Raw genomic sequence first — 26297 nt, forward strand, 5'->3', positions numbered from 1 at the left:
GTGTAATTACAACTTTAGGAGTTTTTGATGATGAGCTCTCGTTTCTTGGTATAACTATGATGATCACCGGCTTCCTCGTTCCCAACATCCTATTAGAGCCATTAGTCATACAAACACTCATCTTTCGTGGTTTTTTCTCTTCATTAAATAATTCCACTTCACCGTTGTTCATCATCTCCTGAAGTAATCCTCAAAATTCATGACAGCTCTTGATGTTGTGGTCATATCTTTGGTGATACTTACAGTCTGTTTCACGTCCCAATGGCTTCGGCTTGGGATAGCCTCTTGTCATTCCTGATGTTCATATCTTCCTAAACACCCAGCTAAGAGGATATTTGACTTATGATATATCCCTCTTTGTCCTCCTAATCTCCCTTTCATCAATCGTATTGACCCTTTACCCCCTATGATTGGACAGGAGGTGAGCATTCGCAACTGGTGTTTTTAACTCCAAGTCTTCAGTGTTGATGAGATTTTGTACAACCTTCTTGAAAGTCATGCAATTCTAAATATCATGCCCGAAGATCCATACATGGTACTCACAGTAGGTGTTGGCATTATACCAATGAGGGTAAGGCGGCTGTAACAGAGTCAACTTATAGGGGTGTATTAAATCTGCTTTCAATAACGAGGCATAGATCTCTAAATACGACACTGACACAGGTGAGAAAGTTGGTCTCATAATCTCCCTCCTCGACCCTCTATTTTCATGGGCATTTACTTTCTTTGCCTTGGGTTGGGTGATCGAAACACTAGCTGCGCAGTTTTTATGATAAGTGTTTGCGTGATTCACTACGTTTTCTTTCTTTTTAAAATAGGGCTTCTTTGACCCTTCTCCTCCTTCAATCTTTCAATTCTTAATGGCATTTTTGAATAGCTTTTCGGAAATGACTAGGTCGTCAAAGTTCTTAGTAGCATTTCTTAACATATGCCCTAAATACGGCGCTTTCAAGGTATTTACAAAAATAAATGTAACTTTCTTTTTCAGTAATGGGGGTTGCACCTGTACTGCCACATCACGTCACCTTTGGGTGTATTGCCTAAAGGTTTCATTGTGTTTTTTTTCTTCATATTTTGCAGTGTCCACCTGATGTAAGGCTAACCAGGCTTCTTCAATAATGGAGAAGATGGCAACCTTGTTATTTCCCGATCTAGGAGAGACACCAAATGCTACACCTTGAATTGAAAAGTAATCTGCTCAAAAGAAGAATAATTGGTTAAGTAAATGAATAATTAAGAAAGAAAATGGAAAGAATTGAAATGGATAGAATAGTTATCAAAGAATGGCTGCGGAAGTGTTGTAGAATGGTCCTTCAAGTGATAATGGATTCGGCCTCCAATGGTGGTAAATGGACGAATGCCTTGTTGATGATGAAGGATGATTATATGGGTGAGAAGGGATATGGATAATGGTGATGGAAATAGTAATGGAATGTTGATGGAGTTGGCGTGAAAGTGATGATAGAAGGTGGTAATGAATAGATAGTATATTATAAGACTAAGAAGGAACCAATGCTATAAAGGAGCAAAGACCCGTTTCTTATAAGTCGTTATAAGGGATGGTATTAAGGACTTTGACCCTCTATCTATAGGAGATAGGTGTCCATTCGGCTAAATACATGACTATTAAATAGAAATACATGATGTTTTAATGAATGAAGATGTCCTTGGCCGAATGGTCTCCTTGCTCTTCATCTTGGCGCCAATTTTGAATCAAAAGGATGCTTAGGCCGAATAGAGAGAACCCTCTTCATTTTGGCACCCATTTCATCCACACGCATGGCACATGTGTGGGCTGGTCATGAGGCACTCACATGGGTAGCTTGGGGTCTTATGGTGTGTCTCCTACTTGGCGTGAAGTTGAACAACAACTTAGGTGTAACTTTGCATCCAACTTGCTTCTAGATGACATGGCGTCAATGGGGCAGCAACTATTTATGAAAGGTCACATTTGTGGAAGGAAACCTTTCATCATTTGAGCTACTTCCAATGTGTTTGAGCTGAAGATGAGCTGGCCATAGATGCAATACATGACAATGAGTCTTAGGACAACTCTTTGTGAAAGGGCACTTCTCGGATTGGCAACTCTTCGCGAAAAGGTACGAATTCACAAAATTCGACCTAGACCATATTTGTAGTGCTCTGTGTGGTGAAGATGATGGCGTAATTCTCCAGCTGAAATGAGGCCTTTAGCTAGCTCAAAAATCCAGCTCAAGTGAGCTATGAGCTCGGGGGTCAGCTGACTACTTTTCACCATTTGTTCTTCATGATCTCCCGAGTCATCCTATGTAAGTTTTCCTAGCTCCATATCCTTAGTTAACCTCAAATTTAACTCCCATCATGTGGCCGAATATGTACCTACAAAAGAAAGCCTAATATAAGTTAAGTATTTGAAGTAAATAACTTATAATATAAAGATGTGACCTATAGGTTATAATAATAACTCATGCATCATATGATAATGAATGAATAGTATTACAACTATAGATTATATGCTTGAATATCAATCAATGATGCAAACCATATAATGAATGAATGCACATGTTATGATAATTCAAGTATAGTCTAATCTGTAAATGTATGCTCATAATAATAGATAATGAATAAATGAGTAAATATAAGATAAAGTAAGGTAGAACTCCCTTAGAACCAGCTTTGAATAACATCCATGGTGTGATCAAGTCATGGAGAAAATTGGAGCTAGACAGGATCACATCACCACCTCTCAGGTACCAAGTCAGTGACATGGTGATACTGCTCTAAAAAAGCTCGGGCCAAATCCCTCCATGATTTGACATGGGATTTGGTTAACTGGTTGTACCATTTTACAGTTGATCCAGTCAAAATATCCTGGAAGTAATGTATCAATAGCTTCATATTCTTGGTATACCATGCCATTCTTCTACAGTACATAGTGAGGTGAGCAGATGGACAAGTGGTCCCGTCGTATTTTTCGAAGTTGGGTGCTTTGAACTTCGGGGAAAGTACAAGATCAGGAACTAAGCTCAGCTCCCTTGCGTCCATCCCATAAAAAAGCTCTACTTCTACTGACCTCACTCTTTCCTCCAGACTTTTCAGCTGTTGAGTTATCTCACTATTAGCCTTTTCCTTTTCTGCTATTTCATTAAAGTCGGGCGGCAGCTCTTCCATGCCTGATTCGACAAGCCTTACCCTAGCAGTAGGTGGGTAATTCATTGGGAATACAGGCTCGGTGTGGTATTGTTGATTGACCACATAGATTCCAGAACGAGTCTTCTATAGAGCTGGAGATCGAATAAAAACGTGCACCAGTATAAAATCGAGAGAATGCGGGGGGTTCGATGTAAAACCCGATGGGAGTGACAATCCTGGTCCAAAACCTGGGGGATACGAGGACTCTTGATCGGACAACGCTGGTTGGTCAGCAGTGGCCTTTTTGGCCGTAAAATGCTTTTTGAAAAATGTCCTCGATCTTTTACAGTAAACCGAGCTGTGTGCTTGTTATTTCTACTTTCATTTTACTCAGTTTTTCTCTAATTTCCTCTTGTGCTTCCTTGTGGTCTTGTTCAATTCGGACTAGTCTCTCTTTTATTTTTTTTTTGTTAATTTACGAGTACCGTAGGGGTGTGAAGTGTACGTCAGGATCACTACAAATGATCAGAAATTGTATTTTATTATTTGGTGTCTTATTAAATGAATGAATTGTTGTAATGCAAGCATTTAAGATTTAAATATTAGAAAAACATAAAAATACAAATGTAAACGATATTGATTCCAAAATAACTAGTTCATATAAAAAGTTCTCAACAACTCACAATGCCTAAGCACTTAGACAAAGAGAGTTCATCCACAAGAAACTAAATAAAATATCTATCCCTATCTCATAATCTCTCGAGCTCTATCATCATCTTTATGATGTGCTGCTCTTCTTCTGATTTTGGGATCACGAAAACTCTCAAGGCTTCCGCTTCTTCAAAAAACTCATAGACTTGAAGAGCAACACAGCTGGCCTGATCCATTGCCTTCTCCATCACTTCATGCTACCTCTGAATGGTATCATTAGCATATCGTAGTGTAATTCCCAGTTCTTGAATAGTCAACAGTCAGCTCTTCTCAAGCTGTTGGATTCGCTTATGGCATCTTTGTATCGTTACTTCTAACTCAGTAATCTTCACTTTTAAGGCTTTATTTTCTTGCCTGGCCATTTCTCGTGCAGATGAGGAAATCAGTTCTTCTCCCTCCAATTAGCTTTCATCTTCTTCAATGCCTCATTCTCTCTTTGAAGAATGAAACTGTTGATGTTGTAGGGGTCTTGAAAAGTCTCTTCTATGCTAATCAGTTGTGATTCGAGCTGCTCAATATGTGTTTGCCTCTGTGCCAACTCTTGATTGGCCCCATCCCTTTGCTCTCTCAATCTTTAGGCATGCTGTATGACTCGTTTCTTTTCCTTATGACTTCTTCTTGTACTTCTCTCCACTCCATCGAGTTTAATCTTTAAGGTCTTAGCAATATGATGTAGACCTTGGGCTTTCATGTTCTTCTCTAGGTCTTTGAAATACCGATCCAGAGCATCAAAATTCTCTTGGACTTTCTCTTTTTCTTTGGCTAACTTCTTTATCACCCCATCTTTCTTAATCAGCTCGAGCTCCCACATTATCCTTTCATCTGATAAGCTTCTTTGTTCTTTCTCTCTCTCCAGATTTATCAACCATATTTCCTCGCTTAAAAGCTCGGCCTCAGTCGAGAGCCTTCTTAATCGTTACTCTATTGTTAACCCGTCATCCAAATTTGGCCTCAGGGTGTTATCATTGATCTTCGTTAACCTCCAAACCTCGTAGGCTGGTGTGAATACATACTCTATCATCTTGAAGCTCATAAAATAAGGTTTTTTCCATGCAGTGTAGATCTTCGAGACCCACTCTCGGTAACCTAGGGTAGAGAAAGAAAACTCTGCCTCCTTCAAACCATGAGTAGCTGGTATGAATTATCGAGTACTGAACTGTCGAATTACAATTAAGGGAGTATAACCAACTACTCCCCACAGTCCGTGCAATATCACAAAGTTATCATTATCGCATATGTACAGTATGCCTTCTTTTCGTAACTAGTAAGCTTTCCATATTATTTCGATGTCTTTTATGTTCCGGAGGGACTCAACCCAATCTTTTCTTTTATGATGTTGTGGGATTTGGCACTTGTCGAGGAAATCCACTAGAGGAGAGAAATTCGATTGATGCCTTTGAGCCCAACCCTTCTTGACTATCTAGGAATAACTCCACCACCATACCAGTAACAACGATGCATAATCGGTAAACTGACCTCCCCTGATCGCCTACACTGGTTTAATGACAAGAACGTTTCCTCTAAGATGACCGGTACGGGATTTGTCTTTATGGAAATGACTTCGAAAAAATCAATTAAAGCTATGTCGAAATGATCCTCCTTCCTCGGAAAAACCACCATGCCATATACTGTGAGCGCAAAGTGATCTCTCCTCTTCTTGGAAGGCTTTTGCTCGTAAATCGAACTTTTCAGCTGAGCCCAAGAGATTCCCTCATCGTGAATATACTCCTCAACCCATTCCTTAGTCTTTCCCGTCAGTGTAACCATCTTGGTTATGCATCCCTTGGGTCAGATTGTCTTGGTGTAAAGGGATTGCCTCTTAACATTTAGGATGTTTAGTAGAGCCGTATATTCTTCCAAGGTAGGGGTCATGTCCACTTTGCCAAAAGTGAAGCAACGGTAAGCCGGATTCCAGTATTCAGCCAAAGCTCGAACCACCACCGCATCTATCGGTACCCACAACAACTCGACGATGTCACCATATACTTCTCTGAACAATATCTTTTATGTCTCATCCCAATTAGCTCAAATTCTCGATAACTCGGACCAATGCGCTTGCATGACACTGACAATCACCTTCTCTGACAATACTGACTCTTCGGCAGTTGCGATACTGTCCCTAAACCATATCTTCCCATACTCTGACCAGGTCTGCACATTTATTACATTTTCGGTCCTATCGGAAGACATTGTTGCCTTAAGCTCTTTTTTACAGTAACTAGGTAATCCAGGAATCAATATCTTCTATGCAATGATATGACATAAAAATGAAAATAACACATGCAATCAAGAAACAAAGAGACATGTTAGTAACATTAGATTAATCCATAAAAATCAAAGAATAATTAGCAAAAATTTAAAAAAATCGGATGTAAAACACACCAAAGAAAATTAAAATCCTAACTGTATACTCTCTAGTTCTTCTAGGTTGTCCACATGGCTCTAGCGGGGGTAGGTTTACTAAATTATGTACATGTGGTTGGGTTTTAGCAAAGGTTCCCGAGCCATTTTTACAACATGCTAAGGTTGACTATGATTCTGGCCCATTACAGACTTGCGAATCAGGTTCAGCTCAGGGGATCACACCACTAAAAGCGTACCTTGGATCTGATATCCGGATAGGCAACTTAGGATGCTTTCCAGAGATACTTTATCAGACCCACGCAATGAAGCTCAATGCTCCTCATGAGGTGTGACGTTTCTCCCTACTTAGGTAAATTGGGATTAAGCTCAGGTTTAGAGCTATGATATGCAACAGTCTTAAATAATTTCACGGAAGTGTAAGCATTAACAAGAGAGAAAATCTCTTTTTTTCTTTTGAAATAACATAATGAACTGTAAATTAAATAAGATCGAACTCATAATTTCTAGAATCCTAAATATAGGGTAACCAACTCGTGGCTCGACTATCAAGTTGTTTAAAAAAATTAGAGTTCCTTTAAAATTTTAATATATTTTTTTAATTTTTTAAAAATATTATAAACATCACGCGATAGAATTACAATATATATAGCGGGACATAATGAATTAAATTTCTTAGTTTGAAAATTTAATTGAATATAAAATAATTATTAATTTAATCGATTTTAAAAAATTTGAGGTTTCAGTCATCCGTAAGCTATAATTTAATTAATATTATTTTATATAAATAAAATTACATCATTTATTGAATTAAAAAAACAAATATGTGAATAATTTGAAATGCATATCAAAGTTATGTTTTGTGTTAATGGTATATATATATATATAGTTTAAGTATATTTCAATAGTTAATCTAACAATTTTATTATAGCACGAACTAAGCGACTTCAATGATAAAAGAATTGTTGTTGTCTCTTAATGTCCCGGATTCAAACATCACTGTACCAGGAAAGCTAGGGGTATAAGCGTTCAATGTTAAACTTGCCCCATATTAAAGAAAAAATATTTTTATAATAATTAATTTAATTGTTATTAATTCTAATTACATTATTTATATGTACAATTATGATCTTATTTGTAATATATAAATAACATAAGATGGTATTTGCTCATTGTTCGAAGCCCAATAACCTTTTCATTATTAAAAAAATAACAAATATTAAATGATGTTATATTTAAATTTAAATAAAAATAAATAAATTATTATATAATAATTTGGACTAGACCGGACTATACCACACAGGTCGAGTAGCCTGATCCTTGAATAATCCGATTTCGGAACCGGTCTAACTCGGAAATTATATAATCATTTATTCATTAAGCAATAAAAAAACGATGTTTACAGAAAGAATGCAACACATTAATGGAAGTGCAACGACCAATTGCATACTCACCATAGGACCTTAAAGCTAACTGATGGAAGGAAAGTAGAGGAAGAATATGCAGATGAGCCAGACTAGGTCGGTCGATGTTTACGATCTCTTCATGATATATCCCGTAATTAATCCGATCAAGCCGACCAACATAACAAGCATGAATGACAGACCGCCACCACTTTTGCTGATTTCGCGCTTCAACAGTCCCTAAACATTTGTGATTTTTACTTGTGAGAATTTCGCATTGCTCGTGTAGACCGACAGAACATGGTAAACCGGTTGGAGACAAGTATATCGACAGCACAAATCTATCAGATGATGGAAGTTTTTAACTGCATTTCATAAGCAACTAACAACAAGATCATGTGTGGCTTGATGGTAAGATGTGTAGGGATCATGCTGAGGTCTGAGATGTAAAAGGGAAACAGAAGGCTTGAAATTTTCAATAACTAGAAGCAATTACGGAGAGACAGTTAAGCAGAAAATAAAGGGTCGATGAATTTACTACGATTCCTATGACATATATCACGGTCAGTTCGACTCACCAGCTCTTGACGAAGCTTGTTATTTTGTTGAATTGCTTTATTTTTTTCTTCAGTCAGTTTTGTTATAAGAGCTTTTGCCTGCAATTATAGAAAGCATTATTGAGGATTATTACCTTCAATATATCACCATCACATACAATAAAAGAGCTTTAGGCCCCAACCCGGAAGCGTTGAAAGCAATGCAAATATCCCACTAGAAAAATACGGACCTTACTAAATACAGGAACTATGTTACTTTGACTCGGGTGTGAGTTCCAGATACAGGTAGAGGTATGTATACAACACAGATAGGATCAGTTTTTTAAGTTCTTTCATGTGTTTGGATGCTATAGGAGGATCATATTTTCTTATCGATATTGGATAAGGTGTTGGACACAAGCATTTCAAGAAAAATGAAGAATTGAAGAAACATAGATCCAAAATGCCAAAGTAAATGAACTAATCACGCGTAAGCAGCAGCATAGGGTGACACAGAAGATGCAGATTTCAGAATTTACTTTGGGAGATTTATCTTGAACTTCATCTGTAAATATCTACCTAGAAAAATATGATTCTTACCATATCCAAAACTATGTTACTCTGACTCGATGTAAGTTCCAGATACGAGTACGTTTTTCATGTATTCTGAGGCTATTGGAACATCATATTCTCATAACAATATTTGGATATGCATAGGATATAAGTGTTGAACATGAGTATTTCTAGATAAATGAAGAGTCGAAGCAACAGATATTGGAATGGAGAAATAAATGAAGAATAAATCATGCATATGCAGCAGCATAAGGTGATACAGAAGATACAGAATCCAGAATTTACATCGGGAGATTTATCTTGAACATCATCTGTAAATGTTCTTGCAGCCTGCATTCACCGACGAAATGCAAACTATTAGCATAACATAGCCAATAACAAAAATATACGCAGCAAGATCTCGGTTTCGGTACATTAACAAACTCAGAAGCATTCGCCTGGCCATTGTCCGAAACAGAGCCTCTCATTGAAGACCCTACTTCAGATCCATCATGTGCAGGTGTATGTTGAGATGAAAAAACATATACCACTCTCAACTTGAATTCCTCAACCACATTGCGAGCTTCTCTATTGAACTAGAAAACCGAACATTTCCGCAATCAATCAAAACTATACACTATTTTACTCGAATTCGAAGGTAAATGTCAGATATGGGTACGTGTCCGCCATGTCAAGCGAAACGAAGGGCCGGAATAATAATAATATCATACCATTTCTGCAGTTATATCCTTTGGGGTTGCACCATCAGGGGCTTTTACACCTTGGAGGAGGAATTTGTCCTTGCATTGCATATCAGCAGGGAACTCGTTTTGCGCTTGCATGGTGACTAAATTAAAAAAGAAACTGATTCTTTTAAAGATTACCAGAATTCAACAATGATAAAAATATGGGGAAAATGCAATTGTACCTATAACCTCGCATGTAGAGTTAGGTAAAACGATCCCCGTGTTGGGACGAACACAATACTTCTTCGGATTGGTTGTTTTCACCTGAAAACAAAATCCAAATAAAATATTGATTCACATTTTTTTTCTCAGCTTCCAAACAGACCATTTCGATTCGACATTAACAAAAGGGTACCTTGAAAGCAACATGATAATCGGTTTTATTCGACAATTGAAGAGAACATGAGATCTGTTTCTTCAGCTCAACTATTGAAACACCATAACAACAACGACGGATCAAAATTAAAAATCCTGAAATAAAAACACAAACCCAAGACCGGAGAATCCCAGAAAACTTACAAGGAAACTTGAGCTCTACAGGGTCGACGTTGAGAAGGTCGCCCGTGCTCATTTCGAAGCAATGGGTGATAATTCGAGAACTCGATTAATCTCTAAAAAGAGAGGAAGAGGAAATGAAAACGAGAAGGAATCCAATCTCTTCCTTTATTATTGGAATCGGCAACTGCTCCTACTCGATTCCTCCTTTTCGGGTTTCTTTTTTATAAATTAATTGCTTCAAAAAGAAATTCTTTTTCTTATTATTATTAGTTAAAATCATTTGAATCGACCAAAAATGATTGTATTGGTCGGTATTACAGGTGATTTGACTAAATTGACACTTTTTAATTGAATGTCTTTTTTTTAATATCGTTTTATATATATTTTTTTGAAGTGAGATCCTTTCGGTTGAGATGGCAAAAGAAGCATCTCCGGAGACGCGTTTTACCTGATTTTAGGCTGAGTTGGATGCCACGTGTAAAAGGCGCATCCTTGGGGACGTGTCTTCACGGGATTTTGCTGATTCAACTGTCACGTGTGAAAGGCGCATCTCCGGGAACGCGCCTTTCATTAAATGTCTTAAATGTCTATCCGAATTTTCCCCAACTACTCCTCCTCTTCCCCTATATAAACCCCTTCAACCCCCTTATTTTTCACACCAAAATCATCTTCTCCTCTCTTATATAACTCAAATTCTCCAAATCTTTGAGTTTTAAATTTCTTATTAGTAGTAAGAAATTTATTTTTAAGTTAGTATTTTTTTTAAAATACTCACATTCACATTTGGACTACAAAAATTATGTTGATCCCGTATACTAACTTTCACAAGTATTCAATGTATATGAATTTGAGTTTCCGCCCATAGGAAACAAAAGAGACCCAGATAAGATTCAAACTTGGCTTACAATTGTACCAGATCCATTGCTATTGAGACTCAGGTCGTCCAAAATCTACTAGAATACATTGTGATATGAATATTCGGGAGAAGTCAACAGAACAAAAATGATGTGGGCATTGTAGAAACATCGGACACAATAGAAAAAAATGTAGTTTTCATAGAAAAAAATCTACTAGAATACATTTTTCATATAACTACAATAAAATAAAAACTAGTTTTCATCTATCGTTTTATCCGATTAATGTGGATAATATACTCTACCTTTAACACACATTAAAAAAAATACATTCGATAATTATTAAATTATAATCGACACAATTTATATAATATATTACTAATTTATAATAACAATAAAAATAAAATTTTTATTATTAAAAAAAATACCACCGTGGCAGCTGAATTAGCAAAACCCCGTGAACACGTGACATCTAACTCAGCGTAAAATCAAATAAAGCGCGTCCCCGGAGATGCGCCTTTCGCCACCACAACTGAAAAGGCGCCACTTCGAAAAATATATATCAAATGATGCTAAAATGTGAGATATTTAATTAAACGGTGTCAGTTTGATCAAATCACCTTAATTATATCTCCATCGTTTATTTGGGTCAGTTTCATATTTAGATTGTTTGATGTTACTTGTTGAGTAATCACCGTGGATCTTAGAAAAAGCTCCAACTTGAGTGGTAGCGTATGAAATTCGAAAATATCCATGAAGGTTGAAAAGCAATAGAAATTAATACCATCGAAAATATTAAATAATAGGGTAAACTACATGGATGATCACTCAATTATGATCGACAATTATTTTGACCACCGATATTTTAATTTGATCAAATATACCATTCAACTATTTGAATGCTTCAATCAAGCCACCTGCCGTTAAGAGCTAACGGAACAGGTGACATGGCAGTTAAAAACATTTTGGTATAATTTCGCAATTGATCCATATTACTTATATATTCAATCAATTTCATTGAAGCATTTAAATAGTTAGATGGTGAAGATATTAATTTTTTATCCATATTATTTATTATTATTATTATTATTATTAATATTATTATTATTATTATTATTATTATTATTATTATTATTATTATTAAATATACATTAAACATATATATATAAATAATAATTATTACATACCAATTACAATTGGACCGGCCCAGTTACAAACTAACCATAACCGGTCCAAATCAAACCAGAAACCCTAAACATTTGGGTTTCCAGTTAGGGTTTCCTAACCCTAATCTAAACCAGCCGCCTCATCACAACCGTTGGATCTGGCACGATCCAACGGTCCAGATGACTCCAGAGGGAAACCCTAGGGTTTGATACCCTAGGGCCACGCGGCGCCGCCCCAGCTTCCACGCGGCTGCCGACAGTTTTCTCGCCGCCTCCGCCGTTGCCACGTCCCAAATGAAGACTCCAGAAGATCAACGCCAACCGTCCATGCAAGGCTACGGGGTGAGTCACCACTGGTAGTCCGGTGACTCACCGAGACCCCCTCTTCGGACCGGTCCGACGGCTACAACGGTGGTGGCTATAAAAGCCACCACCCGAACCTGAAAAGAAAGAAAGGAGAGACAGAAACCAGAGACAAAGACAGAGAACGAAAAAAAACAGAGAAAGAAAAAAAAAACAAATATACCAACGATCTCAGTCAACATCAACGCAGCAAGAAAAAAAAAAGAAAAGAGAGGAAAGAAGCTTACCCTGTCATCGGAGAACCACAACCGTCGCCGGATCTCACCAAAACCTTCGAAAAGCCGAAGGTATTATTTTAGATTTGCTCCGATTGGGAGCCGTTTAACGAAAAAAACATCGGAACCGTCATTAGGACGGTCCGATCTACATTTAGAATAAATTTTTTTTTTTCCGGCCACCGAAGACGGTGGCCGGCGGCGGTGGTTGACGGCGGATGAACGCCGGCTAACGGCTGCCGGCCGGTTGGGCTTCTCTCTGTTTTAGAGAGAAGCGAGAGAAAACTCTCTCTCTCAGAGAAGAGAGAGAGAAGGAAAATGAAAAATGAGGGCTGGCCCTTCGGGCCAGCCGGGTTTGGACCATATATAGTCCTTCCCGAACGACGTCGTTTCGGGAAGGACTATGCGCGTAATTATAAAATAGTTAAATCCCGTCTGTAGTCCTCCCAACTTGTAAATTTTATATTTTGGTCACTAAACTGAATTTATAATAATTTTAATTCAGTCTTTGAATTTTAATTTTATTCATTTTAGTCCCTTTTATTAAAATAATATATTTAGGATAAATGACAGATTTAATCCCTTAATTTTAATAAATAATTTTTTAATCCCTATAATTTCAATTAATTAGGAATTAGATTTAATTTTATTTTTATTATATTTAGATATGTATTTATGTTTTCATTTTACTGCTTAAATATATTGTTTTAGTGATATTTTTATTTTATATTGTTAAATATTTTTATATATTCATAAATATACATATAATAAATAGTAATTTTTTAAATATTTATTTTTAATATCGAAGAAAAGGACAGTCTTAATACAACTGGATGTTCTATTCTGATATTTTAAAATTAAAAAGTAAACAATATTATTTAAATTAATATTTATCAATATCAAAGAAAAGAGCTGTCTTAAGGCACCTAGAAGTTCTTTTCGGATATTTTTAAATAAATAAATTTTTTTATAATTTTGAAATAATAGAATTATAAATTAAATATTTTTGAATTTTTAAAATTTAATAATAGAGACAATTTATAATTAAAAGTACCAATTTTGGGCGTTGTAGGGGTGCTAATCCTTCCCTAAACGTAACCGACCACGAATCCCTTTTTATTATTAAAAAGAATGAATTTTTGGTTATAAACGCAGATCAGTTTATTTTTTTTTAATTGGTGTTTTATTAAAACTCTTTTAAAAAAATAATTTTTAGGTATTCGACCTACCTGACCCAAAAGGCCGATGGCGACTCCCAAATTATTTTCAAAACCATTTATTCACATCACTTTTCCCGCCAAACAAATAAATTCGTGCCCGGACGAAAACCGGTTACGACAGCTTGGCGACTCCGCTGGGGACGGTCAAACTTTTAAAAATCAATTATAAAATTGTCTCTATTAATTAAAAATTAAAAGTTCATATATTTAATTTTTAATTCTTTCTTTTTAAAATTTTTATATATATTTATTATTTTCATAATATTTATATGTTTTATTTTATTTGCAAGTATTTTATTTCATTATTTATTTTTCTGTCGAAGGTTTGAACATTTCTCCTCACACACAACACTTGCATTGCATTACATAAAGCTCTATAATTGAGTTGTCCCTTCTAAGTGGGAGTGAAAGCGACGTCTTCGTGAGAATTTATTCTCCGTGTCAGACCTAGCAAGTAACTTTCGGGGTTCGTATGCTCTATGTCTTCGTGAGAATTTATTCTCCGTGTCAGGCATAGAGAAATGTATCCCCTTGAATTGAACTCGATCCACTTTAGTCTGTGATGGACTAGGATTGAGGGTTAGCAGCCTAAGGGGGCACTAACATGGACAATTCAAGTACCTTTACTCCTAGATCTGAAATCCTGCATATAAAAAACCTTAGAAACTCTTCCGATCAGAAGTCATGCCGAAATTTTGTCCAAAATAGGTGTACACACAGGAGAAATGAATTCTGTCTTTCCTGTTAATTTATTTATTATTTAAATTACATGTTTATTTAAATTATTTAAATTCAGAAAAGCATGTTTAAATAAAGAATATTTATGTAAATGTTATTATTAAATTTCTTTATTATGTAAACTAATTTTTTCTTTTTGTGTGTCTTTATTTTTCTGTTTGCATTGCATCATACAGGATAAAAGACATTGATCCTTGTGTTAATTGTCTCATTGGAAAGCCTTTATCTATGGATAAAAAAGTGTTCAAGTCAAGTAATTCTAAACTCAGAAGTAAGACAGTGGGCTGAGGATTTACAAAGACAAGAAGGAGACAGTTTGCAGGATGATTATGTATCTGACTTGGCCAGTAATGCTTCAGTTTCACTAAAAAGAAATGATATGCAAGATTTACGAAGCATTTGGGAAAGTTGGGATTCAAACAAAAAATTGCAGTTTTATCAGACTTACGGAGACATCCCATATTTGCTCTATGTTGAAGTTGATGATTGAATTACTCAGAGCCCTAGTTCAATTCTGGAATCCAGGGTACAATTGCTTCACTTTCAATAAGGAGGACTTGGTCCCTACTATTGAAGAATATACAACATTATTACATCTTGAAGGTGCTTTGGAGAATCGAATATATTCAAAGTCAATTAAAACTCAACCCTTTCGAGTTAAATTAGCAAAGATTGCCGGGGTACGAGAAGAATGGGTAGCATCCCGTACAAAACAAAAAGGCGAAAGCGAAGGCATAGCTTGGACCAACATCAGAGAACTTATTCAGAGCCATCCAGATATTAAAGTACGATTCGATCTATTTGCTCTGGGAATATATGGTATGGTCATCTTCCCAAAAGTATTGGGATATATTGAAGCTGCAGTGGTAGACTTGTTTGAACAGCTACCGAAGAAGATTAATCCTGTTTCTGCAATCCTAGCAGAGACCTTCAGATCGTTAAATGCTTACAGAAGGCTAGGAGGTGGACGATTCTCAGGGTGTACTCAGTTGTTATATGTTTGGATCCGTAGTCATTTCTGGAGAACAGAAAAGGTTTCATACCGACGCTTTAATACGGATTATTCACCATTAAAAGAATTTCTGGAGCAGGAATGACCGAAAGAAATTAAGAAAGATATGTGGATTAATGCCTTTCGAAATATGCAAAGCAATGACATTGTTTGGCGAGCCCCGTGGCAAATACAAAGGGAACTCTTTTACAGGTGTGGTAATTACGATTGGATAATGCTGCTCGGATTATGGGGAGGAATTGGATATGCACCACTTCTGGTTATAAGACAGTATGAAGGTCGTCAATTTGTACCTATCACTGCTGGATTACAGTCATCTGAATTCGCATTCCACAGCAAAAATTATAAAAGAAGTATCATGGAAGCCGTTACAGCTTGGAAAACAACTTTTTGTATCCGAGCTAAAGCAGCAAAAGAAATGTTAACTCCTGATTATGAAGAATGGAGATCTGTCAGAAAAAACGAAAATATTCCTCTACCAGATCAAAATGAAGATATTTCTATGGAAGATCGCATTAAGGTGGTTCCATCAGAGATTGAAATCTTGAGAGCTGAGTTTGAAGCAGAAAGAGATGGCTGGTCGAAAGAGTTAGAGCAAATGAGACAAGATAAAGCTATGTTGGGGGTTGACATTGACTTTCATTCATCACAATGTGCAATGTTGAGAAAATATAAAGAAAAAGGTGAGGATGAGTACAGAGCCTTACAGAAAAATTACCAGGAGTTATATAAATCCCGAAAAGCATCAGGACCCAGCCAATCGACGGTACAGATGACCAGAGAATTGAACATTGAGAAAAGACGAGTTGAAGATCTGAAAGGAAAGAATAGACGTCTACTTAAAAGTCTGGAAAAAGGAAAGCAAAAAATGGAAGATTTCGAGGTTGACAGAAGAGAGCGAATTATAAAACACAAGGCTGAACACCGCGAGATCATGAATGAAATGCAAAGAGAAAGGGATCGAGCCAAAGATTTAGAAGAGATGAAGAATGACATCTTTGATAAATTTGAAGGCGAGAAAAATATTATGTTCAAGGGATTTGAATCTGAAATGAACCAGTTGATTGTTGAACTTGAAGTCAGAGGCCAAAAGATGGAAGAATCCAATGTTGAAAAAGAAAAATGGGAGCTAGAAAGAAAAAATTTCAACACCAGACTTGAGGTAGAGCAGGAAGTGGCTAGCAATTGGATGCAAAGATGCGGAAACAAAGATGTTCAAATCCAGAAGCTTAATCGAAGAACACAAGAAGCACGAACAAAACTTGAAGAAGATCTGGATCAGTCTAGAAACAAAAACTCAGAGTTTAATGCTTACATTTTGAAACTTGAAGAATCATTGTTTCAAGAAAAGGTTCGTTTAGGACCTAATGATCTCAAAGAAAGTAATGAGGAAAATGCTTCACTGCGAAGACGCATTAGAGATCTTGAAAAAATTCTGCACAATTGTCAAGTCAGAATCACTGAATTAGAGCAGACTCTTGAAGAAACAAATGAACAATGGCAAAAGTCAACTAATTTCTATGTGGAAAGAAGTGAAGAAAGAAGTAATATGGTGTTCGAGGCCATGGTTCAAATGAGCGAAGTTGCCAGATATGTTGGGGAACTAGCTGTTGAAGCAAAAATAATTGAGCATCAAGTTGATCCAGTTTCTAAGTGTGGAAAGAAGGTTTCATGGTTAATGAAAGAAATTATAGAGCTTAATAGGAAAGCTATGCCTTATCTGTAGTTATGAATTATTATAAAGAAACTTTTGTATGCCGATGAAAGTTGTTCTATGACAGTTAACTTTTTGGGATCAATGTTTTTACATACATGCATTTTGCATACATTCATCATTCATTTCATAATTTTCGCTATGAATTATTTTATTAAGTTAAAATTCATTAATTAAAATTTGAAAAAATAATATTAAAAGATTTTTTTAATCGCAGTTACTCTGGCCAAAAGAGAAATACTACATCACTATGGTACTAGACAAGCTACTAAGAGAATTATGGATGATAAAATACAGCGTATTGAGGAACAGCATCATAAAGAACAAGAAGAAATGAGAATGAAGTTGGAAAAAATTGAAGCCAATATTGCAAATTCACAAGACAGTATGATGAAGAAAATAGAGGACATGTTTAAAAGGCAGGCTATCAGTGGAAAAATGCATGAAAATCCTGTATCTTTCGACCAAGAACCCATATATCCTCTAGGTTTTTCACCAGAACCAATTTATCACTCTGTTACTACACCTATACAAATCAATGCTCGTACATCTGCATTACAAGAAGCCAAACCACATGAAGATCAACAAGTGGATCCTGCATCTTCAAGCAAAAATCCGCTTATATCCGATGTGAAAATAGGGGATCTTAATACTGAGCATTTGATCCCGGATTTGAATGATCTGAATGAGAAACAAAAGTAAATGAGAACTGACCAGACAGATCAAGAGCTTAGAAGAACGAATGAAATCCGTGGAAATAACTGAATCGTTCTATGGGTTTGATGCTAGTGAGTTGAGTTTGGTTCCAGACTTAATCCTTCCCATCAAGTTCAAAGCTCCCGAATTTGATAAATATGATGGTACTACATGCCCTTCATCCCACATTACTATGTTTTGTCGAAGAATGGCAGGATATGTGAAGGACGAAAAATTGTTAATTCACTGCTTTCAGGATAGTTTAACAGGACCGGCTTTAAAATGGTATACTCAATTGACCAAAGCCAACATTAGATCCTGGAAAGATTTGGCTAAAGCATTTTTAGAGCAATATCGCCATGTAACAGACATGGTTCCTGATAGATGGACTCTCCAGAATTTGGAGAAAAAGAATAACGAAACATTCAGACAGTATGCACAGAGATGGCGTGACACTGCAGCCCAAGTTCAACCACCTTTGTCAGAAAAAGAGGCCACAATGATGTTTGTCCATACATTGAAGGCTCCTTATTTAAACCATCTAATGGGGAATGCAACCAGAAATTTTGCAGATTGGTCATTTCTGGAGATTAATTGAAAATGTCTTGAAAAGTGGCAAGATTGAATCAAATGATGGGTCTAGTTCCAAAAGACCTACGTACCGGAAAAAGGAGAATGAGGTCAACAATGCAAATTCTTACAGCAAGGATTCATCGAAAAGTGTTACATAACCCAGCCAAGGGTAAGAAAGAGGAAACAAACACTAATCGAGCAGAGTCCAGAGGATCTCGAAAGGAAAATGAAAGGTTGTCTTTTACACCTTTACCAGTACCATATGCAGAGATCTAGATTCGCTGTTAAAAGCAGATGTTATACGGCCCTATCCTTTGGTTACCATGCAACCACCATTCCCTCCTTGGTATGATACAAAGGCACACTGTGTTTACCATGAAGGAATTACAGGACATTCCATTGAAAACTGTTTAGCATTCAAAGGGTGGTTCAAATTTAGCCGGTATAATTCCACAACAATTCAGGCCAAAGCAGAATGAAGGCAAGAATTATTGTGAATATCATCAGAGCAAGGGCATAAAATTCAACTATGTCCTGAGTTTAGGGATTTGGTGCAAAAGTTGATGAACAACAGAGAATCATCTACGGCGATCATGCCCAATAAAGCCAAAAGTAGTTATTACCACCTCTACCATTTCCATACAAAGATACCCGCAGGGTACCTTGGAATTATACTACCAATGTTTCATGGTAGGAGGATCTGTTTCTCTAGATAAAACAGAAGAAAAATACAGAGTTTGGGTACCACATCGACGTCTGAAGCAGAGCGAGGTCGGTTTCTTTACAAGAAGTGGGAGATGTTACTCCCCGAACATCCAATGCTTCAGAACAAATGAAAGCAAAGGAAAAGCCATGGCAATACCTCATAAGGTATTTGAAGATGAATCCCTTCCAGCATTCAATGAGCCTGTGACAGAAAAACAAGCTCAAGAATTTTTGAAATTCCTGAAACATAGTGAGTATAGTGTGGTTGAACAACTACACAAACAACAAGCGAGAATTTCTATTCTTGATCTATTGATGAATTCAAGCGCATAGGAATGCTTTGATGAAAATTCTCAATCAAACATTATCCCCGAAGATATATCCCTCAATAAACTTGACAGAGATTGGGACATATAGCCGCTGACAATTACATAACGTTCACAGATGATGAAATCCAGAAGGCGGAATGGGGCAGTAAAAGCTTTGAACATCACGACACATTGTCATGGTCATGTGTTGCCAGGAGTATTGATTGACAATGGATCTGCTCTCAACTTGATGCCTCTAGTTACACTTCAAAGAATGCCTCTGGATCAATCACACATGAAGAGTTATCAGAATGTGGTACGAGCATTTGATGGTACTCAAAAAGAAGTGCTTGGGAAAATGGAAATACCGTTGCTAATCGGCCCAGTCGTGTACAATATTGACTTTGTGGTGATAGACATCCACCCCACATATAATTGTCTATTAGGGAGGCCATGGATTCATTCAGCAGGAGCCGTTCCTTCTTCATTACATCAGAAATTGAAATTTGTTGTTGATGGACAACTAATATGCGTCAATGCTGAAGAAGAAATCATTGCGTCTGTAACAAGCGATGTTCCATATATCGACACCAATGATGAGGCTCTTGAATGCTCTTTTCGAGCTCTTGAATTTGTAAATGCAACCTTTATTGTAGAAGGAAGCAAAATTCCACATCCCAGATTGTCTGATTGTACCAAGATGACGGTACAACAAACTTTAGGCATCGGAGCTAAAACTGGGAGAGGTCTAGGAAAGAATCTTCAAGGGATTTCAGTTCCTATCAGTATAAAGATGAAAAAAGACCGTTTTGGGCTAGGGTTTAAGCCCAATTTTCAACAAAAGAACAAAGAGATGAAAAGAAGATGTGAAGACAGAAAGGCAAAATTGAAAGGAGGAGAAATCCTTTGGAAACACATGTCTTTCCCACAGTTGAAGACCACATTCAGATCAGGGGGAACAATTAATGTAGAACAGCAGCTTGTTGAAGCCTTTAAAGAAAAAAAGTTGACGAAAGATCAAGACATAGTTGAAGAAGCTATGAATGGATTATTTGTCAACATGATCATGAATGACAACAAAACTGGCAAATACTTGGATAGGATTCGACCATGTCTTCCTGGAGAAACACTCACCAATTGGACTACTGAAGATCTTCCTATAGTTTTTAATATTAATGCAGAGTAATATTCAGAACTAATCTTTATGTTTAGCTCAAAAATATGAAACTTTTGTTATCTTGTAAAAGAAATTATGTTAAATATAAGGAACTTTCTTTAAAATTTTCAGATGGCAATCATTCTTTACATTTTCTTACATTTTTACATTTATTTATTTCATAAATTTACTATATTCTTTCGGAAATATGTCCGATTTAAATTTGCAGGTGTCACAGTGTTAATAGCATGTTTATTCCTAGATTTAATCCAGTGATAAATTTAGAGCAGCCTATATGTCTGGAAGAAATCAATGGTTGTGAGGATGAAGTGGAATGTGATATTCCTACTGAACTATTAAGATTGGTAAAAAAAGAGGACAAACAAATTCTACCACACAAAGAAGAGGTTGAGACTGTGAATTTGGGAACAGATGAAGAAAGAAAAGAGGTGAAAATTGGCACTACTCTGACAATCCAGATAAAACAAGAATTGATAAATCTCCTTCAAGAGTTCAAAGATATATTTGCCTGGTCCTATCAAGATATGCCTGGTTTAAGCACAGATATAGTGATACACAAGCTTCCTATTAACCCAGAATATAAACCGGTTCAACAAAAGCTCAGAAGAATGAGGCCAGAAATGTTGTTGCAAATCAAAGAAGAAGTGATGAAACAAATCAATGCAGGTTTCCTACAGGCATCTAAATACCCAGAAAGGGTAGCCAACATTGTTCTCGTACCAAAGAAGAATGGGAAGGTTCGAATGTGTGTGGATTACAGAGATCTCAACAAAGCTAGTCCGAAAGATAGCTTTCCCTTACCCCACATAGACACATTGGTGGACAATACTGCAGGGCATGCATGGTTTTCATTTATGGATGGATTTTCAGGATATAATCAGATAAAAATGAATCCTGAAGACATGGAAAAGACAACATTTATAACCATGTGGGGCACATTCTGTTATAAAGTGATGCCATTTGGATTGAAAAATGCAGGGGCAACATATCAAAGAGCCATGGTAACTTTGTTTCATGACATGATGCACAAAGAGATTGAAGTATATGTAGATGACATGATTGCCAAATCCAGAACGGAAGAAGAACATATTCAAAATCTGAGAAAGCTTTTCCAGAGATTGAGGAGATATCAATTAAAGCTTAACCCCGCTAAATGCACTTTTGGGGTAACTTCTGGAAAACTTTTGGGATTTGTGGTCAGCAAAAAAGGAATTGAGATTGATCCAGATAAAGTCAAAGCAATTCAAGATCTTCCACCACCCAATACAAAAAAAGAAGTTCGAGGCTTTTTGGGAAGATTAAATTATATATCTCGGTTCATTTCTCAATTAACTGACAAATGTGATCCAGTGTTCAAATTACTTCGAAAGAATAATCCTGAAGTCTGGAATGAAGAATGTCAAGAAACTTTGGATATTATTAAGAAATATTTATCCAATGCCCCAATTTTAGTATCACCAATGCCTGATAGACCATTAATTCTCTACTTGACGGTCTTCGAAAATTCGATGGGATGTGTACTAGGACAGCATGATGAATCAGGAAGGAAAGAAAAAGCTATTTATTATCTGAGCAAGAAATTTACTGATTGTGAAGTTCGATATCCACCAATACAAAAATTATGTTGTGCCCTGGTGTGGGCTACTCGAAGACTCAGACAATATATGTTATACCATACTACTTGGTTGATATCCAAACTTGATCCTTTAAAGTTTTTAATGGAATCACCAGCTTTAACAGGCAGGATGGCTAGATGGCAGATGTTATTATCTGAGTTTGATATTGTATATGTCAACCAAAAAGCGATAAAAGGAAGTGTCATAGCTGATTTTTTTGCCAGTCGTGTATCAAATGATTATCAGCCTTTGAACTTCAATTTTCCCCGATGAAGATTTTTTATGCATATCCATGAATGAAGAAGTCAGAACAAATGATGAATTTGCAACTTGGAAGCTTTACTTTGACGGAGCATCTAATGCTTTGGGACGAGGAATCGGGGCAGTGTTAATTTCTCCAGAAAATGTTTATTATCCCTTTACAAGTAGACTGGATTTCTTTTGCACCAATAACATGGCGGAATATGAAGCTTGTATCATGGGGTTGAAAGCAGCTATAGAAAGAAAAATCAAATTTCTCAAGATATATGGAGATTCATCGTTAGTGGTGTATCAATTGCGAGGAGAATGGGAAACAAAAGATCCCAAATTGTTGGAATACCGAAATTTTACCCTCGAATTAGTAAAAGAATTTGAGAGAGTTACCTTCAATTATCTCCCTCGAGAAGAAAATCAAATGGCAGATGCTTTGGCTACATTAGCTGCTATGTTTCAGGCAACTAAGAAAGTTGATATGATGCCAATCAAAATGCAAGTATATGAAATTCCTGCACATTGTTATAGTGTGGGAAGAAGAGGTAAATGGTAAACCGTGGTATCATGATATTCTGCAATATATCAAAAATCAAAGTTATCCACCAAATGCATCGGAAATTGATAAAAGAACTTTGAGAAGAATGGCTGCTGGATATTTTCTTGATGGAGAGATTATGTATAGAAGAAGCAGTGATCAAATGCTATTGAGATGTTTAAATACTAGCGAAGCTCGAAATGTCATTGAAGAAGTACACAGCGGAATATGTGGAACACATGCAAATGGTCTTTCCATGGCCAGAAAAATAATGAGATATGGATACTATTGGGCTACTATGTACACAGATTGCATTGATTACGCAAGGAAATGTCATAAATGCCAGATATATGCAGACAAGATTCATGTACCCCCATCTCCTTTACATGTAATGACAGCACCCTGGCCATTTTCTATGTGGGGAATAGATGTCATTGGAGCAATCACACCAAAAGCATCGAATGGACATTGTTTCATCCTTGTGGCAATTGATTATTTTACCAAATGGGTTGAAGCTGCTTCATATACCAATATTAAGAGGTCCACAGTCTGCAAATTCATAAAGAAAGAGATAGTTTGCCGGTATGGCCTACCAGAAAGAATCATTACAGATAATGCTCTGAACCTGAACAACAAAATGATGGCTGAACTTTGTGCGCAGTTTAAGATTAAACATTCAAATTCAGTGGCATATCGTCCAAAGATGAATGGGGCAGTTGAAGCAGCAAATAAGAACATCAAGAGAATCATTACAAAGACCACTGAAACTTACAAAGATTGGCACGAGAAGTTACCTTTTGCTCTATATGCATACCGAACTACTGTTCGAACATCTACTGGGGCAACGCCTTTTTCTTTAGTCTATGGGATGGAAGCAGTCTTACCAATTGAAGTTGAGATTCCATCGCTTCGAATATTGAGAGAAACAAAATTGGATGAATCTGAATGGATCCAAGCTAGAGTTGATCAATTGAACCTTATTGAGGAGAAAAGATTGAAAGCTATTTGCCATGGACAGATGTATCAAAAACGGATGATGAAGTCTCATGATAAGAAAGTACATCCAAGAGAATTCCAAGAGGGTGATCTAGTACTAAAAAAGATCTTGCCTATACATAAAGATTTCCGTGGGAAATGGATGCCTAATTGGGAAGGGCCATACGTTGTGAAAAATGCCTTTTCCGGAGGAGCGTTGATCTTGGCAGAAATGGATGGAAAAATTCTGAAAAATCCAATAAACTCGGATTCTGTCAAGAAATATTATGCTTGAAGAGAAAAGAAAAAAGAAGAAAAAAAATAGAAGAAAAAAAATAGAAAATGAAAAAGAAAAAAAAAGGAAAAAAGGAAAAAAGAAAAAGGGGGTCAAGGTGAAAACCCGCAAAGGGCATCTTGTAACCAAAGGAAGGATTTGAGTTGAAAACCTGAAAAGGCGGCTCAAATGCAGGTTGATATTAGGCATCCGACAATTGAATTCTCTTAAGATTTTGATAGTTTGGAAGAAACTTCACATCTACAAGCATTTCAACAACGTTTGAGATCTTCCAGACAAAAGCTTACATCATCTCTAAATTGTGTCAACTTGATTAATTTAGAAATACTTATGCTTATAATTTGTTGAGACATTTGAATTTTTATCATTCTTATGTTTGCCATAACTTTGAATACAATTCTATTTATTTCAAGTTCAATTTATTTGAGATTCAATTTATTTTTGGAAATTCAATTTATTCTTTTCTATTGAATTAACATAATTTTGAAATAATTTAAAGATTTCTGAATATCACTTTATGTTAATACATGGAATACAAAGTAAGCAAATCATCACTAGCTTAAAGCCATGAACATCAAGATTATTACACGGGATCCTACCGACAACAAAGTCGAATCCGCCAAATCTACTCATCAATTGCTCCAACCGATCACCATTCAGTTCTTGCACATCTGTTTTCAAAAATATACTAAGATAATAGAAGGTGATCTTTGCAGCACTGATTCCAACAAAAGGAAACAAGACATTGATATCACTGGAAAATATGTCTCTATACAGATCCTTGTGTATGGTTTTTAAAGAAAACTAGAAGTATTTCCACCTCATCAGGTTCAAGTGGAGCAACTTTATTACTTCCAACCCATACTAGATTCCATTTTCAGCACTCATCAAGAAAATACTTCTGGACACTCAAAGGAAGGCCATCATTTCTTTGTCAATGGAAAAGCATCAACACATGGAGGAAGTAGAATAAGAGAAAATCTGTTCTTAATTGGCAGAATTAAGAATATAGCCCTTTTTAGTGTAGCAGCATGGAAATGCTTCGAATCTACAAATTATGGCTTTACATCGAATAAGTACTGTGATATCCCAGTCCAAACATTAAATAGAACAAATGAATTTGCCAATAGCATCTTCTGGAAGTGTTCTTTGAGTTATCTGATCTGATTGTACAGAATCAAGCATTGAATTTGGAAGATGAATTTGCCAATAGCATCTTCTGGAAGTGTTCTTTGAGTTATCTGACCTGGTTTAGCATAACCAATCATTGAATTGGGAAGATGAATTTGCCAATAGCATCTTCTGGAAGTGTTCTTTGAGTTATCTGACCTGGTTTAGCAGAACAATCATTGAATTGGGAAGATGAATTTGCCAATAGCATCTTCTGGAAATGTTCTTTGAGTTATCTGACCTGGTTTAGCAGAACAATCATTGAATTTAGAAGATGAATTTGCCAATAGCATCTTCTGGAAGTGTTCTTTGAGTTATCTGATCTGATTGTACAGAATCAAGCATTGAATTTGGAAGATGAATTTGCCAATAGCATCTTCTGGAAGTGTTCTTTGAGTTATCTGATTTGGTTGGACAGAACAATCATTGAGTTTAGAAGATGAATTTGCCAATAGCATCTTCTGGAAGTGTTCTTTGAGTTATCTGATTTGGTATGAACCCAAAAAACCAATCATTGAATTTGGAAGATGAATTTGCTCACAGTAAAAATAATGATACTCAATAGCATCTTCTGGAAGTGTTCTTTGAGTTATTTGATCTGGTAAGAACTACAGAACCAATCATTGGAATTAAAAGATGAACTGCATGATTATCTTCATTAAGAAGCTTCTTTTCAAGCTTCCTCTGCTTCTTCCTTTTCAAAAATCATAGCCCAAGTTTTGCCTTTGCTTGTAATTGGGATCATTGCATAATGACTTCCTATTTTTTACCAGAAGAAGTGCATCAGCAGCC

General features: G+C 36.3%; 1 protein-coding gene across 2 annotated transcripts; it reads right to left on the minus strand.

The window, feature by feature from the left end:
- Positions 1 to 7602: 7602 nt before the first annotated feature.
- Positions 7603 to 10107, minus strand: LOC120175075 (vesicle-associated protein 1-2-like). 2 transcript variants are annotated; one of them, XM_039181779.1, is made up of 9 exons: positions 9940 to 10107; positions 9776 to 9846; positions 9603 to 9684; positions 9406 to 9521; positions 9109 to 9270; positions 9007 to 9025; positions 8662 to 8687; positions 8165 to 8242; positions 7603 to 7826 (listed from the first exon to the last, which is right to left on the minus strand). In XM_039181779.1, the coding sequence occupies exons 1-9, from the start codon at positions 9989 to 9991 to the stop codon at positions 7716 to 7718; spliced, it is 717 nt and encodes a 238-aa protein (XP_039037710.1). In that variant the 5' UTR covers positions 9992 to 10107; the 3' UTR covers positions 7603 to 7715. The 2 variants fall into 2 exon arrangements, with proteins under 2 accessions (XP_039037710.1, XP_039037709.1); XM_039181778.1 differs by lacking the exon at positions 8662 to 8687 and having other exon boundaries at positions 8981 to 9025.
- Positions 10108 to 26297: the final 16190 nt, after the last annotated feature.

The sequence above is a fragment of the Hibiscus syriacus genome, unplaced genomic scaffold (genome assembly GCF_006381635.1).
Source record: "Hibiscus syriacus cultivar Baekdansim isolate YM2019G1 unplaced genomic scaffold, ASM638163v2 tig00112159_pilon, whole genome shotgun sequence".
In the NCBI taxonomy this organism is placed as follows: Eukaryota; Viridiplantae; Streptophyta; class Magnoliopsida; order Malvales; family Malvaceae; genus Hibiscus; species Hibiscus syriacus.

What these genes read in the sequence shown, in the direction of transcription:
- LOC120175075 (XM_039181779.1), bottom strand. Translation starts at nt 9,991, where the DNA reads ATGAGCACGGGCGACCTTCTCAACGTCGACCCTGTAGAGCTCAAGTTT. An exon ending in ATTATCATGTTGCTTTCAAG is followed by an intron (nt 9,685 to 9,775) that starts GTACCCTTTTGT and finishes TTTTGTTTTCAG; the next exon opens with GTGAAAACAACCAATCCGAA. An exon ending in ACAAGCTTCGTCAAGAGCTG is followed by an intron (nt 7,827 to 8,164) that starts GTGAGTCGAACT and finishes ACAAATGTTTAG; the next exon opens with GGACTGTTGAAGCGCGAAAT.